At 47.3% G+C, this 17,848-nt stretch overlaps 1 protein-coding gene across 3 annotated transcripts in view; it reads right to left on the bottom strand.

Moving 5' to 3' along the window:
- trpm2 (transient receptor potential cation channel, subfamily M, member 2) overlaps positions 1–17,848 on the bottom strand; it is a 90,064-nt gene that overhangs the window by 5,486 nt on the left and 66,730 nt on the right. For 2 of the 3 annotated variants that reach the window (XM_036959447.1, XM_036959448.1), the window contains 11 exons: positions 17,300–17,432; positions 11,639–11,810; positions 8,180–8,360; positions 6,765–6,946; positions 4,912–5,044; positions 1,601–1,688; positions 1,420–1,507; positions 1,128–1,294; positions 502–563; positions 230–259; positions 52–138 (listed from right to left, as the gene is read on the bottom strand). In XM_036959447.1, the coding sequence (XP_036815342.1) occupies positions 52–138; positions 230–259; positions 502–563; positions 1,128–1,294; positions 1,420–1,507; positions 1,601–1,688; positions 4,912–5,044; positions 6,765–6,946; positions 8,180–8,360; positions 11,639–11,810; positions 17,300–17,432 (1,323 nt within the window). Of the gene's footprint in view, positions 1–51; positions 139–229; positions 260–501; positions 564–1,127; positions 1,295–1,419; positions 1,508–1,600; positions 1,689–4,911; positions 5,045–6,764; positions 6,947–8,179; positions 8,361–11,638; positions 11,811–17,299; positions 17,433–17,848 lie in introns of those variants that run through there. The other variant, XM_036959449.1, reaches the window with a different exon arrangement.

Here is a 17,848-nt window from a genome sequence, read left to right on the forward strand (position 1 = left end):
GTGCCATTTGGAATGCATGATAAGCTGTTATCTATCTGTGGAGCCTCGTACCGTGTGAGGACAGGGTCCAGGATCAGGTTTGGACCCAGACAGGTCAGTGCTCCTCTTCCTTTCATGCCTGTCCTGCCTCCTGGGTTTCTACACACGTTAGATATGACTGATATTAGGCAACAAAACACATTGATTAAAAGATGGTTATAAGCTGTTTCTACGTGTTATGTCTTCATACCTGTAACGCTTTACAGAATCAGGTTCTGATCTGAGGGCGGAAAGCAGAGTGGGATACAAAAGACACAAATAATGTAATGTGGTCCCAGAGGAAGAATTACACTGTGGATTCCTCATCTATCTGCTCCTGACCCAAACAACTCACCCATCTGTCTGATCCTGACCCAAACAACTCACCCATCTGTCTGATCCTGACCCAAACAACTCACCCATCTGTCTGATCCTGGCCCAAACAACTCACCCATCTGTCTGATCCTGGCCCAAACAACTCACCCATCTGTCTGATCCTGGCTGTCTCCATTCAGAACAGGAGGATTGTAAAGGATGAAGTCAACCTGGAACAGAGGAGATGTATTTACTGAAACCATTATAAACACATAACAATATCATTAGAATGATATGTTCAACTGCAGTAACTCAGCTGTGTCTGAAATAGCTCATATTCCTGTACAGTGCCATATGTGCTCTGGTCAAAAGAAGTGAACTATAGGAACAGGGTGCGATTTCAAACACAGCCTTAGTAACTCTACTGTGAGGTAACATAATAAGTATATAGGTAATATTAGTCAGGCACCTCCCAGGGCACCTTCTCCTCTAGGAGTTATAATATTAGTCAGGCACCTCCCAGGGTACCTTCTCCTCTAGGAGTTATAATATTAGTCAGGAACCTCCAAGGGAACCTTCTCCTCTAGGAGTAATACTATTAGTCAGGCACCTCCCAGGGCACCTTCTCCTCTAGGAGTTATAATATTAGTCAGGAACCACCAAGGGAACGTTCTCCTCTAGGAGTAATAATATTAGTCAGGCACCTCCCAGGGCACCTTCTCCTATTAGGTAATTTAAGTCAGGCACCTCCCAGGGCACCTTTTGCTCTAGGAGTTATAATATTAGTCAGGCACCTCCCAGGGCACCTTCTCCTCAAGAACAGGGAAGCGAGGGATGGTACTGTCAGGGTAGTCCAGACGCCGGGCGTTGACATGGTAAAATGTCTTCTCTCTCTCTGTCTTCTCCTGTCTATGGGGTTCATTGGGTTCACTTTCAGACCTCTTCAGCTTACCAGGTGAGGCTAGATAGATTACACATAGGACAACATGTAAATACAGCTATCTATCTACAGTATTTACTGTATATACGGAAACAGAGTCCAGTGAGAAGGGGAATAATGTTCTACTCCAGAAATCAGGACCTCACCCAGCTGTGGAGCCTCCTCTTTAGAGTGTAGACCCTGAGCTTTGAGGGTGTCCATGATCCACTGGAGAGCTCTGGCTGACTGGGAGACCTGGAGAAGTGATAACAATAGTCCTGAATGTGTTTAAACCGTTATAAACACAGTAAGTCAGAGTGATGGGTAAAGTGATGTGGGGGTCAATACCTGCTCCTCCAGTCTGGTCAATCTATTCACTAAAGCAACCGACCCTGTGGCCTCCTCCCTCTGTAGCAGCTCTGTTATGGTGCAAACCCTGGGGACGAAGACACTGAATCACACAGATCCTAACCCTGGGGACGAAGACACTGAATCACACAGATCCTAACACTGAGGACGAAGACACTGAATCACACAGATCCTAACCCTCGGGACGATAACACTGAATCACACAGATCCTAACCCTCGGGACGATAACACTGAATCACACAGATCCTAACCCAGGGACACACACACACACTGAATCACACAGATCCTAACCCTGGGGACGAAGACACTGAATCATACAGATCCTAACCCTAGGGACGAAGACACTGAATCACACAGATCCTAACCCCGGGGACGAAGACACTGAATCACACAGATCCTATCCCTGGGGATGAAGACACCGAATCACACAGATCCTAACCCTGGGGACGAAGACACCGAATCACACAGATCCTAACCCTGTGGACGAAGACATTGAATCACACAGATCCTAACCCTGAGGGGTGACAATGAATCACACAGATCCTAACCCTGGGGACGAAGACCTTGAATCACACAGATCCTAACCCTGAGGACGAAGACACTGAATCACACAGATCCTAACCCTGAGGGGTGACAATTAATCACACAGATCCTAACCCTGGGGACGAAGACACTGAATCACACAGATCCTAACCCTGAGGGGTGACAATTAATAACACAGATCCTAACCCTGGGGACGAAGACACTGAATCACACAGATCCTAACCCTGAGGACGAAGACACTGAATCACACAGATCCTAACCCTAGGGACGAAGACACTGAATCACACAGATCCTAACCCTGAGGGGTGACAATTAATCACACAGATCCTAACCCTGGGGACGAAGACACTGAATCACTCAGATCCTAACCCTGAGGGGTGACAATTAATAACACAGATCCTAACCCTGGGGACGAAGACACTGAATCACACAGATCCTAACCCTGAGGACGAAGACACTGAATCACGCAGATCCTAACCCTGAGGGGTGACAATGAATCACACAGATCCTAACCCTGAGGACGAAGACACTGAATCACACAGATCCTAACCCTGAGGACGAAGACACTGAATCACACAGATCCTAACCCTGAGGGGTGACAATTAATAACACAGATCCTAACCCTGGGGACGAAGACACTGAATCACACAGATCCTAACCCTGAGGACGAAGACACTGAATCACGCAGATCCTAACCCTGAGGGGTGACAATGAATCACACAGATCCTAACCCTGAGGGGTGACAATTAATCACACAGATCCTAACCCTGGGGACGAAGACACTGAATCACACAGATCCTAACCCTGAGGGGTGACAATTAATAACACAGATCCTAACCCTGGGGACGAAGACACTGAATCACACAGATCCTAACCCTGAGGACGAAGACACTGAATCACACAGATCCTAACCCTGAGGACGAAGACACTGAATCACGCAGATCCTAACCCTGGGGGGACACTGATTTTTTAAATTGATTTATTTCACCTTTATTTAACCTGGTAGGCCAGTTGAGAGCAAGTTCTCATTTACAACTGTGACCTGGCCAAGATAAAGCAAAGCAGTGCGACAAAAAACAACAACACAGAGTTACACATGGAATAAACAATAAACAAGCCAATAACACAATAAACAAGTCAATGACACAGTAGAGAAAAGAAAGTCTATATACATTGTGTGCAAAAGGAATGAGGAGGGAGGCAATAAATAGGCGATAGGAGCGAATAATTACAATTTAGCAGATTAACACTGGAGTGATAAATGATCAGATGAACATGTGCAGGTAGAGATACTGGTGTGCAAAAGAGCAGAAAAGTAAATCAATAAAAACAGTATGGGGATGAGGTAGGTAGATTGGATGGGCTATTTACAGGTGAACTATGTACAGCTGCAGCGATCGGTTAGCTGCTTAGATAGCTGATGTTTAAAGTTGGTGAGGGAAATAAAAGTCTCTAACATTAGCGATTTTTGCAATTCGTTCCAGTCACTGGCAGCAGAGAACTGGAAGGAAAGGCGGCCAAATGAGGTGTTGGCTTTGGGGATGATCAGTGAGATATACCTGCTGGAACGTGTGCTACGGGTGGGTGTTGCCATCGTGACCAGTGAACTGAGATAAGGCGGAGCTTTACCTAGCATCGACTTATAGATGACCTGGAGCCAGTGGGTGCACCCGTGACAGGCTCGGAAACCGGATTGCACAGCGGAGAAGGTACGGTGGGATTCGAAATGGTCAGTGATCTGTTTATTAACTTGGCTTTCAAAGACCTTAGAAAGACAGGGTAGGATAGATATAGGTCTGTAGCAGTTTGGGTCTAGAGTGTCTCCCCCTTTGAAGAGGGGGATGACTGCGGCAGCTTTCCAATCTTTAGGGATCTTGGACGATACGAAAGAGAGGTTGAACAGAATAACACAGACCCTAACCCTGGGGGGGGCACTGAATCACACAGACCCTAACCCTGGGGGAGACACTGAATCACACAGATTCTAACCATGGGGGGGAAACTAAATCACATAGATCCTGACGCTGGGGGGGACACTAAATCACATAGATCCTAACCCTGGGGGGTGTGGGGGTCCCAGAATCACACAGACCCTAACCCTGGGAGAGACACTGAATCACACAGATCCTAACCCTGGGGGAGACACTAAATCACATAGATCCTAACCCTGGGGGGTGGGGGGGACACAGAATCACACAAACCCTAACCCTGGGGGAGACACTGAATCACACAGATCCTAACCCTGGGGGAGACTCTGAATCACACAGATCCTAACCCTGGGGGGGACGCTAAATCACATAGATCCTAACCCTGGGGGGTGGGGGGGGGACACAGAACCACACAGACCCTAACCCTGGGGAGACACTGAATCACACAGATCCTAACCCTGGGGGGACACTGAATCACACAGATCCTAACCCTGGGGGGGACACTGAATCACACAGATCCTAACCCTGGGGGGGACACTGAATCACACATATTCTAACCCTGGGGGGGACACTGAATCACACAGATCCTAACCCTGGGGAGTGGGGGACGACGACACTGAATCACATAGATCCTAACCCTGGGGGGTGGGGGGGGACAGAATCACTGGAGAAGTCCTCATTTTCAACCCTACGTGTCAGGCTGTTTGCGCATTCAACAGGCCAGACAAGACCAGTTGGGCTGCAGTTGGAACAGAGTAGTACCCAGGTTGGTCATGTATTGCAGAAAAGACACTTCATAAAAACAGAGCAATAAGTTACTTGTCAGCGGTGTCTGTGGTACGTTGCTCCATGCTCTGGCTCTGCTGCTGTCTGCAGGAGAGAAGGTAGTTATCCTTCATAAAGGATTCCCACGATAATAACTCTTCCTCCTCCACCTCAGGCAGCCTCTCCTCTGGAAAAGAGAGGAGGAGAGTGGAGAGGAGAGAAGAAAGGAAAGGAAGAGAGTGGAGAAGAAGGGAGAAGAGTGGAGATGAGGAGAGAGGAGAGTCAAGAGGAGAGGAGAGAAGGTGTGTGGAGAGGAGAGTCAAGAGGAGAGTCAAGAGGAGAGGAGAGAAGGTGTGTGGAGAGGAGAGTCACAAAGAGGAGAGGGGAGAGGAGTGAGGAGAGGAGGAGAGTGGAGAGGATAGGAGGAGAGTGGAGAGGAGTAGAAAAGAGAGGAGAGGAGGAGAGTGGAGAAGATAGTGGAGAGGAGTGAGAAGAGGAGGAGAGTGGATAGGAGAGGAAAGGAGAATGGTGGAGAGGATAGGAGGAGAGTGGAGAGGAGAGGAGGTGTGTGGAGAGGAGAGTCAAGAGGAGAGTCAAGAGGAGAGGAGAGAAGGTGTGTGGAGAGGAGAGTCAAGAGGAGAGGAGAGAAGGTGTGTGGAGAGGAGAGTCACAAAGAGGAGAGGGGAGAGGAGTGAGGAGAGGAGGAGAGTGGAGAGGATAGGAGGAGAGTGGAGAGGAGTAGAAAAGAGAGGAGAGGAGGAGAGTGGAGAAGATAGTGGAGAGGAGTGAGAAGAGGAGGAGAGTGGATAGGAGAGGAAAGGAGAATGGTGGAGAGGATAGGAGGAGAGTGGAGTGGAGAGGAGGTGTGTGGAGAGGAGAGTCAAGAGGAGAGTCAAGAGGAGAGGAGAGAAGGTGTGTGGAGAGGAGAGTCAAGAGGAGAGGAGAGAAGGTGTGTGGAGAGGAGAGTCACAAAGAGGAGAGGGGAGAGGAGTGAGGAGAGGAGGAGAGTGGAGAGGATAGGAGGAGAGTGGAGAGGAGTAGAAAAGAGAGGAGAGGAGGAGAGTGGAGAAGATAGTGGAGAGGAGTGAGAAGAGGAGGAGAGTGGATAGGAGAGGAAAGGAGAATGGTGGAGAGGATAGGAGGAGAGTGGAGAGGAGAGGAGGTGTGTGATGATGAGAGTGGAGAGTAGGAGAGTGGAGAGGAGTGAGGAGAGCAGGAGAGTGGTGATGAGAGAGGAGAGTGGGAAGAACAGAGGAGAGGAGGAGAGAAGGAGAGTGGAGAGGAGAGAGTGGAGAGGAGAGAGTGGAGAGGAGAGATGAGAGGAGGAGAGAGTGGAGAGGAGGAGAGTGGAGAGGAGAGTAGAGGGGAGATGAGAGTGGAGGAGAGGAGGAGATGAGAGAGGAAAGGAGGAGAGTGGAGAGGGGGAGACAAGGAGAGTGGAGAGTGGGAGAGTGAAGAGGAGAGTGGAAAAAACAGTGGAGAGGAGGAGAGACGAGAGGAGATGAGTATAGTGGAGAGGAGGTGAGTGAATAGGAGAGTGGAGAGGAGAGGGTGCAGAAGAGAGTGGAGAGGAGAGGAGGTGTGTGGAGAGGAGAGGAGAGAGGAGGAGAGTGATAATGAGAGGAAGAGAGGAGAGTGAAGAGGAGAGAGGAGGAGAGTGGAGAGGAGAGGAGGAGAATGAAGAGGAGAGGGAAGAGGAGAGATGAGGGGAGTGAAAAGGAGAGAGGAGGAGAGGAGAGACCATATGAAATAGAATAGACTGTATAATATATTTAGGACAGAAGAAAGAGCTAACCAGCTTAACAGTTTGAAGGCAGGTTTCCTGGACACAGACGAAGCCTTGTCTTGAAAGTGACTTTTAGTCCAGGACTAGGCTTCATTTGGATTTTATATATTTCAGGACTCACTGAAGGCTCTGTAACTATTGGGGGGTCTCTGCAGCACTATGCGTCTGATGAAGAGGAAGATGTGGGAGAGGAGGATGAGTGGAGGGGGGGCAGCGGGTCGGCTGTGGTACTCCTTGATCAGTTCATACCGCTGGAATTTCCAGATGGTGTCTGTGTTATCCTGAACCTCCTGGAAAGTATAGCTGGAGGGTGGAGAGGAAGGGGAAGAGGAAGAAAAGAAGAAGAGTGAAACACAGACAATATGATAGAAAGATGATAGAAAGTGCAGAGATTGATTATTGAAAGGATGGATGGATGGATGGATGGTGGATGGATGGATGGAGGAAAGGGTGGATGGAGGAAGGGATGCAGGGATGGATGGATGGATGGATGGAGGAATGGAGGAATGGATGGATAGAGAAATGGGTCGGTGGGTGGGTGGGTGGGTTTGGTGGGTGGGTGGGTGGGTGTGTGGATGGATGGGGGAATGGATGGATGGAGGAATGGATACATGGCTGGATGGATGGATTGATGGCTGGATGGATGGATTGATGGCTGGATGGATGGATGGATGGATGGATGGATGGATGGATGGATGGATGGATTGATGGCTGGATGGATACATGGATGGATACATGGATGGATACATGGATGGATGGCTGGCTGGCTGGCTACCTGGCTGGCTGGCTGGCTGGCTGGCTGGCTGGCTGGCTGGCTGGCTGGCTGTCTGGCTGGCTGGCTGGCTGGCTGGATACATGGATGGATGGATGGATGGATGGATGGATGGATACATGGATGGATAGAGAAATGGGTTTGGTGGGTGGGTGGGTGGGTGGATGGATGGGGGAATGGATGGATGGAGGAATGGATACATGGCTGGATGGATGGATTGATGGCTGGATGGATGGATTGATGGCTGGATACATGGATGGAGGAAGGGATGCAGGGATGGATGGATGGATGGATGGAGGAATGGAGGAATGGGTGGATAGAGAAATGGGTTTGGTGGGTGGGTGGGTGGGTGGATGGATGGGGGAATGGATGGATGGAGGAATGGATACATGGCTGGATGGATGGATTGATGGCTGGATGGATGGATGGATGGATGGATTGATGGCTGGATGGATACATGGATGGATACATGGATGGATACATGGATGGATGGCTGGCTGGCTGGCTACCTGGCTGGCTGGCTGGCTGGCTGGCTGGCTGGCTGGCTGGCTGGCTGGCTGGATACATGGATGGATGGATGGATGGATGGATGGATGGATGGATGGATGGATGGATGGATGGATGGATGGATGGATGGATACATGGATGGATACATGGATGGATACATGGATGGATGGATGGCTGGCTGGCTGGGTGGGTGGATGAGTAGCTGGATGGATGGATTGATTGATCGTTTGATTGATTGATTGATGATTGGAACCTACTTGAAGATTGCTATGAGCAGGTTGAGCAGCAGTATGTTGGCAAACAGCAGGTAGACACACAGTAGGATTATAGTCAGCCACTCAGGGAAGGCAGGCATCTTGTCCTCGTTAAGAATAGGACATTTAGGCTTTTGAGACTCTGTACCATTTACACTGCAGGCCTTGATGTCAAACAGGGCATCTGAAGCAGATAGAGGACCCAACATGGATCAATTACATCGATCAACATCAAGTGTGTCAGTCTGTTTTGTCTCTCCTCAAATCAAATCAACTTTTATTTGTCACCAGAAAGTTACAGGTGTACAAATATCATACCCCGAAGGCATGCTAAACTCTCACCATTACAATAACAGGGGAAGTTAGCATTTTATATCATACCCTCAAGACACGCTAACGTCTCATCATTACAATAAGAGGGGAGGTTAGCATTGATATCATAACCCCAAGACATGCTAACCTCTCACCATTACAATAACAGGGGAGGTTAGCATTTTATATCGTACCCCCAAGACATGCTAAACTCTCATCATTTCTGCCCATATCAGATATGTCTATGTCCTAGGAAATGTTCTAGTTACTTGAGTAGCCTGGTCCACATTAGCCTATATCAGCTCAACCGTCCCGCGGGGGGAACACCTACCCCGTAAAGGATAATCATGGTAGCATCCACATTAATGTAGAAGTGTTATTTACCATTGATTTCCATTGGGCACAAAATAATCTGAGACCAAAACAAACAGCAAATGCATCCAACAAGTTAGTAGACTCTAAACATTTTGGGATGGAGATCATTTTTTAATTTTACCTTTATTTAACCAGGCAAGTCAGTTAAAGAACAAATTCTTATTTTCAATGACGGCCTAGGAACAGTGGGTTAACTGCCTGTTCAGGGGCAGAACGACAGATTTGTACCTTGTCAGCTCGGGGATATGAACTTGCAACCTTCCGGTTACTCTAACCACTAGGATACCCTGCCGCCCCATCATACAGCCCTATGGAAAAAAACAGGGGCTTTCACACAAGGCACAGTGTTATATTCCATGAAGCGAGCATAAAAGGCACTTGGCTAGTTTGGGAGTTCTGCATCGCTGGGCAACTCACGGCTGGGTTTCCCTTTATAATCCAATATCATCTACAAGCGTCGGAGCCGGTGTAATTGGATTCCACCTTCCTCCTGTATTATCCTTCTGCATGTTTGATGTCTCAGCTTTCTTGCATGTGTCCATGTCCATGTTTCCGTCCTTGTAAGCGGTAGCCTTCAGTCCAGTGTGATATTGCCTGTAATCTATGGTTTTTGGTATAAATACGTTGTTATAGTCACTGTGGGGACAACATCATCTATGCACTTATTGATGAAGCCTGTGACTGATGTTGTAAACACCTCAATGCTATCAGACCAATCCCAGAACATATTCCAGTCTGTACTAGCAAATCAGTCTTGTAGACTCGCGTCTGCTTCATCGGATTGAGCTGATTCATCATGGTCAGATTTGCCGAAGGGAGGAGGGAAGGCCTTGTATGCAATTCTGTGGGTAGAATAAAAGTGGTCTAGTGTTGCAGGAGACGTTAGTAAAAATGAGGTAGAATGGTTTTAAGTCTCCGCCCACCAGAAATGCTGCCTCTGGGTGAGAGGTTTCTTGTTTGTAAGCCAAAGTGGTGTTGGCTTGTGGAGAGATGTAGACAGCTGTGATAATTACAGATGAGAACATTCTTGGTAGATAAAAGAGTCTACAGGCAAAAGCTCCAGATTTCTTTCACACTGGAAGCAGGGCACCAGATGTTGTTTATGAAGAGGCACACCCCTCCCCCTTTGGACTTGCCCGAGGCCTCCTTTATCCAATCGCGCCGCTGCATGGAGAAACCACTGAGTTCTACGTCCAACTTCTTATGGAATTGTCATGTTTGGCAATGGAGTTGGCAAGAGCACAAACATCTGGACCAGGCTACTCAAACAGGAGCACACACACACCTGGACCAGGCTACTCAAACAGGAGCACACACACACCTGGACCAGGCTACTCAAACAGGAGCACACACACACCTGGACCAGGCTACTCAAACAGGAGCACAAATACACCTGTACCAGGCTACTCAAACAGGAGCACACACACACATCTGGACCAGGCTACTCAAACAGGAGCACACACACACCTGGACCAGGCTACTCAAACAGGAGCACAAACACACCTGGACCAGGCTACTCAAACAGGAGCACAAACACACCTGGACCAGGCAACTCAAACAGAAGCACAAATACACCTGTACCAGGCTACTCAAACAGGAGCACACACACACATCTGGACCAGGCTACTCAAACAGGAGCACACACACACACCTGGACCAGGCTACTCAAACAGGAGCACAAACCCACCTGGACCAGGCAACTCAAACAGGAGCACAAATACACCTGGACCAGGCTACTCAAACAGGAGCACACACACACCTGGACCAGGCTACTCAAACAGGAGCACAAACACACCTGGACCAGGCTACTCAAACAGGAGCACACACACACCTGGACCAGGCTACTCAAACAGGAGCACAAATACACCTGGACCAGGCTACTCAAACAGGAGCACAAATACACCTGGACCAGGCTACTCAAACAGGAGCACACACACACCTGGACCAGGCTACTCAAACAGGAGCACAAACACACCTGGACCAGGCTACTCAAACAGGAGCACACACACACACCTGGACCAGGCTACTCAAACAGGAGCACAAATACACCTGGACCAGGCTACTCAAACAGGAGCACACACACACCTGGACCAGGCTACTCAAACAGGAGCACAAATACACCTGGACCAGGCTACTCAAACAGGAGCACAAATACACCTGGACCAGGCTACTCAAACAGGAGCACAAATACACCTGGACCAGGCTACTCAAACAGGAGCACAAACACATCTGGACCAGGCTACTCAAACAGGAGCACAAATACACCTGGACAAGGCTACTCAAACAGGAGCACAAATACACCTGGACCAGGCTACTCAAACAGGAGCACACACACACCTGGACCAGGCTACTCAAACAGGAGCACAAATACACCTGGACCAGGCTACTCAAACAGGAGCACAAATACACCTGGACCAGGCTACTCAAACAGGAGCACAAATACACCTGGACCAGGCTACTCAAACAGGAGCACAAATACACCTGGACCAGGCTACTCAAACAGGAGCACAAACACATCTGGACCAGGCTACTCAAACAGGAGCACAAATAGAAAAACATAAAAAATAGAAAGACATTTTAAAATAGAAAGACAGCTGCATAGACGATAGGACGGTTCCTATTCATCTCGCACATAATTTGATCGTGCTTCTACATTTGCATTGCTTGCTGTTTGGGGTTTTAGGCTGGGTTTCTGTACTGCACTTTGTGACATCAGCTGATGTAAGAAGGATATAAATATATTTGATTGATTAATTGATTGATCAGTTGACTTACTGTCGATGTTAGAGGGCATATTCCCGAAGATGATAAGGTATGGTTCGTAGATGACGCCCCGGACGATCCAGTCCAGTCTGTCCTCGTTGTGGATGAGGATGCCCTGCTTAGCAACGCCGTATGCTACCACCCAGATACTCAGCAGGAACATGAAGAAGAACATGTCCAACATCTGGAGGAGAGGAGAGAGATAACAAGTAGTTTAACACTACATGATGGTCCATAGCAGTCAATTTTACGAGGGGTATTCAAGTAAAATGAGCCATAAATGTTGTTTTTAAGGGATGCATTCAGTATGTTTTTACATACTGGAATGTTCAATTGAACGCAAACGGTGCTTTACTGAACGACCAGTTTAAAAAAGTGGTTGGTTGGGTTGTACAGGAACATTCTGTGGAAACGTGTTGTTGCAAACCATTCAAAGGCGTAGGAAACGTTCAAGCGTACTGAACACACCTCTGCTGTCTCTCTCTCTGTTAAAACGTCTGGTTTCAGAGACCGTCAGAACAGAACTTGAATGGCAGTCTATGGCAGGAGCGGCAAAAACAGATGTTGTTGTTTATTGGCTGATCTCTCAGTCCATCACCATCTTCTAGAACCTCCAACTCTTTGTGGATTTCAAAGAGCGATCAGAGCAAGTAATGGGCTAAACAAGGAAGTGGGTTCGGGAAATTAAAAAGTATGTATCTCAGAAAAAAGTTTGAACATTAAAACTTTACATGCCCAAACTCAGAATCATCTAGAAGAAGATGACACTACAGCGGCCGTTTTACTGACCAATTCTGCTATTTAGTGTAGTTGTTTTTTATGTTGATCTTAACTTTTTTTGTACATCATGTCTCCACCATATTTTCCTATTAACAATAACAGCTTCTGGACATCAGAAAACCACTAACCTCGATTTGGTTGAACTAGTCAGCAGCTCTGGGCGTCCTGCTTTACACCGGACCAGGCCCTAATCCATCCTAAGAGGAAGTGGTGGTGGTGAAAAAGAGGCAGGCGAGGCGGCCTCCTAACAAGATTATGTCGACGAACAAATATACAATTTTTGCCCTCTTTTTCTTTTTTCTTTAGGAATGTGTAACGGTTTTCTTGAGTCGAAGGAGAGGCAGACCAAAACGCAGCGTGGTTATTATTCACGGTTCTTTAATAAAGAAACTATACATGAATAGACTAACAAATAAGAAATGTGAAAAAAACAAAACAGCCCTATCTGGTGCAAACACAGAGACAGGAACAACATATCGATACAGGACTTAGCGTCGACACCCGTTTGACATAGCGTGCTGCAGCCCAGAGCTCCTCAGCTCACTTGATCCACCAACCTCAGCCTTCCAGTGACTTGGATTACAGGCACATGCCACTGCACCCGGCAACGCTGGAGAGGAAGGCTCTGGCAGCGCTGGACTGAGTAGCTCTGGCGCCTCTGGAATGAGGGGCTCTAGACTGAGGGGCGGGAGCTCTGGCAGCGCCGAACGGGAGACTCCGGCTGCGCTGGAGAGGAGGAAGGCTCTAGCAGCGCCGGAGAGGCGGGAGACTCCGGCAGCGCTGGAGAGGAGGAAGGCTAAGGCAGCGCTGGACAGGCGGGAGACTCCGGCAGCGCTGGAGAGGAGGAAGGCTCCGGCAGCGCTGGACAGGCGAGGCGCACTGCAGGCCTGATGCGTGGTGCTGGCACTGGTGGTACTGGGCCGAGGACACGCACAGGAAGCCTGGTGCGGGGAGCTGCCACCGGAGGGCTGGTGCGTAGAGGTGGTACTGGATAGACCGGACCGTCTGGAGGTGGTACTGGATAGACCGCGCACTGGAGCTCTTGAGTACCGATCCTGCCCAACCTTCCCCTGTTGAATGCGCCCGGTCGCCCTGCCAGTGCGGCGAGGTGGAATAGCCCGCACTGGGCTATGCAGGCGAACCGGGGACACCATGCGCAAGGCTGGTGCCATGTAAGCCGGCCCAAGGAGACGCACTGGAGACCAGATGCGTAGAGCCGGCTTCATGGCACTTGGCTCGATGCTCACTCTAGCCCTGCCGATACGCGGAGCTGGTATGTACCGCACCGGGCTATGCACCCGCACTGGGGACACCGTGCGCTCCACCGTATAACACGGTGCCTGCCCGGTCTCTCTCGCCCCCCAGTAAGCACAGGAAGTTGGCGCAGGTCTCCTACCTGGCTTCGCCACACATCCTGTGTGCCTCCCCCCCAAGAAATGTTTGGGGCTGACTCTCGGGCTTCCATCCACGCCGCCGTGCTGCCTGCTCATACCAGCGCCTCTCCGCCTTCGCCGCCTCCCAGCTCTTCTTTGGGGCGGCGATATTCTCCAGGCTGTGCCCAGGGTCCTTTTCCATCCAACTCATCCTCCCATATCCAGTACTCCTCGCGCTGTTCTTTAATAAATAACCATGAATAATAACCACGCTGCATTTTGGTCCGCCTCTCCTTCGACACAAGAAATCCGTTACAGAATGTAGTTAAGTAAAAAAATATATAAATAGTCAAGTAAAGTGAAGATATCCCAAAATACGACTTAAGTAGTATTTTAAAGTACTTTTACACCACTGGACATATAATATCTCAAAGGTTTATCCATGTTTATCCGTCCAGGCCGATATCAAGAACTTTGAACATTTCTTCCGCAAAAACAATCAAGTGCTATGTTGAAACTAGCTCTCATGAGGACCGCTACAGGAAAGGAAGACCCAGAGTTACCTCTGCTGCAGAGGATAAGTTCATTAGAGTTACCAGCCTCAGAAATAGAAGCCCAAATAAATGCTTCACAGAGTTCAAGTTCAAGAAATAGACACATCTCAACATCAGCTGTTGAGGAGACTGAGTGAATCAGGCCGTCATGGTCACATTGATGCAAAGAAGCCACGACTAAAGGACACCAATAAGAAGAAGAGACTTCCTTGGGCCAAGAAACCTGAGCAATGGACATTAGACAGGTGGAAATCTGCCCTTTGGTCTGATGAGTCCAAATGTGAAATTTTTGGTTCCAAGCGCTGTCTTTGTAAGACGCAGAATAGGTGAATGGATGACCTCCGCATGTGTGGTTCCCACCGTGAAGCATGGAGGAGGAGATGTGATGGTGTGGGGGTGATTTGCTGGAGGCACTGTCTGTGATTTATTTAGAATTCAAGGCATACTTAACCAGCATGGCTACCACAGCATTCTGCAGCGATGCGCAGCTATGCGCCATCCCATCTGGTTTGCGCTTAGTGGGACTATCATTTGTTTTTCAACAGGACAATGACCCAACACACCTCCAGGCTGTGTAAGGGATATTTTAAAAAGAAGGAGAGTGATGTAAGTGGCCTCCCCAATCACCTGACCTCAACCTAATTGAAATGGTTTGGGATGAGTTGGACCGCAGAGTGAAGGAAAAGCAGCCAATAAGTGCTCAGCACATGTGGAAACTCCTTCAAGACAGTTGGAAATTCATTCCAGGTGAAGCTGGTTGAGAGAATGCCAAGAGTGTGCAAAGATGTCATCAGAGCAAAGGGAAGAATCTCAAATATAAAATATATTTTGATTTATTTAACACTCTTTTGGGAACTAGTTAAAAAAGCTAAATCAGATTATTATGTTAATACAGTATCTGAATGTACAGGGAACCCAGCTAAATTCTGGAAAGCTGTTAAATCACTGAAGTGATGTGTCTCCTCTTCTCTCCCATAATAAATTAATTTCGATTCTGGCCCAATTACTGACAAAATGTATATCATTAATGCATTTAATCATCATTTTATCTCTGCAGGCTTTATATTTCAATGTATTTCAAAGCCAGCTCTTGAAAAGAGTAGTTTGGATGTAGATGGTGAAAATTCACTGATAAAGAAGTCCTGGATGCTTTGTTAACATTAGACATGATAAAATCCCCAGGGGCTGATCATTTGGAGCATCCCTTATTACTGGATCAGTAGCCAACATTTTTTATTTAACATTGTTATCAGGAAGGCATTCGACACTGTTGATCATTATCAAGAGTAGGCCTGGGATATACAGCCTATTTATGGTTTCAGAATTACCTTAGTGACAGAACTCAGGCCATATTGATAGATGGGGATAAACCTGAATTATGTTAGCGACAGAACTCAGGCCACCTTGGTAGATGGGGTTTAATCTGAATTATCTTTGCGATAGAACTCAGGCCATCTTGATAGATGGGGTTAAATCTGAATAATTTTAGCAACAGAACTCAGGCCATCTTGATAGATGGGGTTTAATCTGAATTATCTTCGCGACAGAACTCAGGCCATCTTGATAGATAGGGTTAAATCAGAATTTCTTGAGATTCAAAAGGTGTTCCTCAGGGTTCGATAATGGGTCTATTATTGTTCACGTTGTATATTAATGACATAGGAAACACTGTTAAAACTTGTAACATTCATCTCTATGCAGAGTTATGTATTCCTGTGCCACCTCGGTGCAGCAGGCCATTTGTGAACTTCAGCATGACTTTAATTCAATTCAGAAATCACTTACAGATCTTAAATTAGTGTTAAATATAAGTAAAACCAAGCTCATGCTTTTCTCTAGGTCACGGAATGTTGACCCTGAGGACCTGCATATCTGTTCTATGAATGGAGGCCACATTGAGCTGGTTTCTCAATATAAGTACCTGGTTGTCTGGATTGATGACAAGTTGTCCTTTGTAATGCATATAAAACACCTGACTAAGAAGCTAAGATTGTTTTTTTATATCGAAATAAATCATGCCTTATACCCAGACTACACCGCTTGCGTCGCGTGCACGAGAGTTGCAAAATAAATTTAGAAATCTATGTTACTCAATTATTGCACCCACACTGCTTGCACGCGTCAACGAGTGTCTGCGTTGCCAAAGGATAAAATAGAAGTCCTTTCTATTTCTGATGCAGATCGCGCTGCAAGTCCTGCCTCTCCTCATTGGTTTATAGAAGCACGTACCCACGTGTCATCTCCTCATTGGTTATACCCACGTGGGTGATTGAAAGATGAACTGTGTTGCCGGTCGTCGTAGTAATACTATGAAAGTTTAGATGCCGATCACCATGTAAGTACAAAGATGAAAAAGCCTGGAAGGAGGAGAGATGACTATAAAGAATTCGGTTGACCGTTTTATGTGCGGATTAATTGCCAGAGTAGAGGACCTTGTGTATTTCAGGTAAAATAACAACTCAATGTTTATATCCCAGGACAAATTAGCTTGCAACAGCAAGCTAGCTAAATAGGACAAATTAGCTAGCAAGTGCAAGCTAGCTAGCTAAATTGCCATAAATGTTTAATGCTTTTCGACCTGTCCCCAAATTTAATGTAATTGGTTCAGAGTTGGTTTTGATATTTGAATCTGCGTGTTGTGGTCGCGTTTGGTGTAGGGGGACAAAATAATTGTATGCACGATGGCGCACGCGCGCAGCCGTTTTGGGTTCCGTGTTAGTATTAAATATAGAAGAAAGATTGTTCAAACCACGCTTCTCCCTGTATTGGATTTTGGTGGTATTGTTTATATGCTGCACAACCTAAAACCCTTGGTTGCAATCTACCATTCAGTATTATGTTTTATCACAGGGGAATATTTTAGGACTCATCATTGTAGTCTGTATAAAATGTAGGATGTAAACTCTCTGTCTGTAAGAAGAGAACACAATAACATGAAGTTAATGTGTATCAATCCATCCTCTCACCATTCTCCTGACGATGATGATCTTGGGGCCCAGAGTTTTACTGATGATGAATATGGCCATGAGACGAAGACAGAAGATGATGAAGTCGATACACAGGATGACCTTCCCTGCATAGAACAACCTGGTGGTCAGTCTGCAAGTGAAATATACAGTAGATCAGTAGTATGAGATCATCTCTTGATAGACATTAACACTGGAATCCTTAATGGTGAAACTGCCACGGCCATTTGCTGTGTTACATTGCTACTGCACATGGAGCTGTTTCCCCACAGTGGAGTCCATCTTTAACGCTAGCTAGCGTTTCCTACAGTGGAGTCCATCTTTAACGCTAGCTAGCGTTTCCTACAGTGGAGTCCATCTTTAACGCTAGCTAGCGTTTCCTACAGTGGAGTCCATCTTTAACGCTACCTAGCGTTTCCTACAGCAGAGTCCATCTTTAATGCTAGCTAGCGTAACCCTACAGTGGAGTCCACCTTTAAAGCTAGTTACCGTTCCCTACAGTGGAGTCCATCTTTAACGCTAGCTAGCGTAACCCTACAGTGGAGTCCA

The sequence above is a fragment of the Oncorhynchus mykiss genome, chromosome 22 (genome assembly GCF_013265735.2).
Source record: "Oncorhynchus mykiss isolate Arlee chromosome 22, USDA_OmykA_1.1, whole genome shotgun sequence".
Taxonomy (NCBI): domain Eukaryota; kingdom Metazoa; phylum Chordata; class Actinopteri; order Salmoniformes; family Salmonidae; genus Oncorhynchus; species Oncorhynchus mykiss.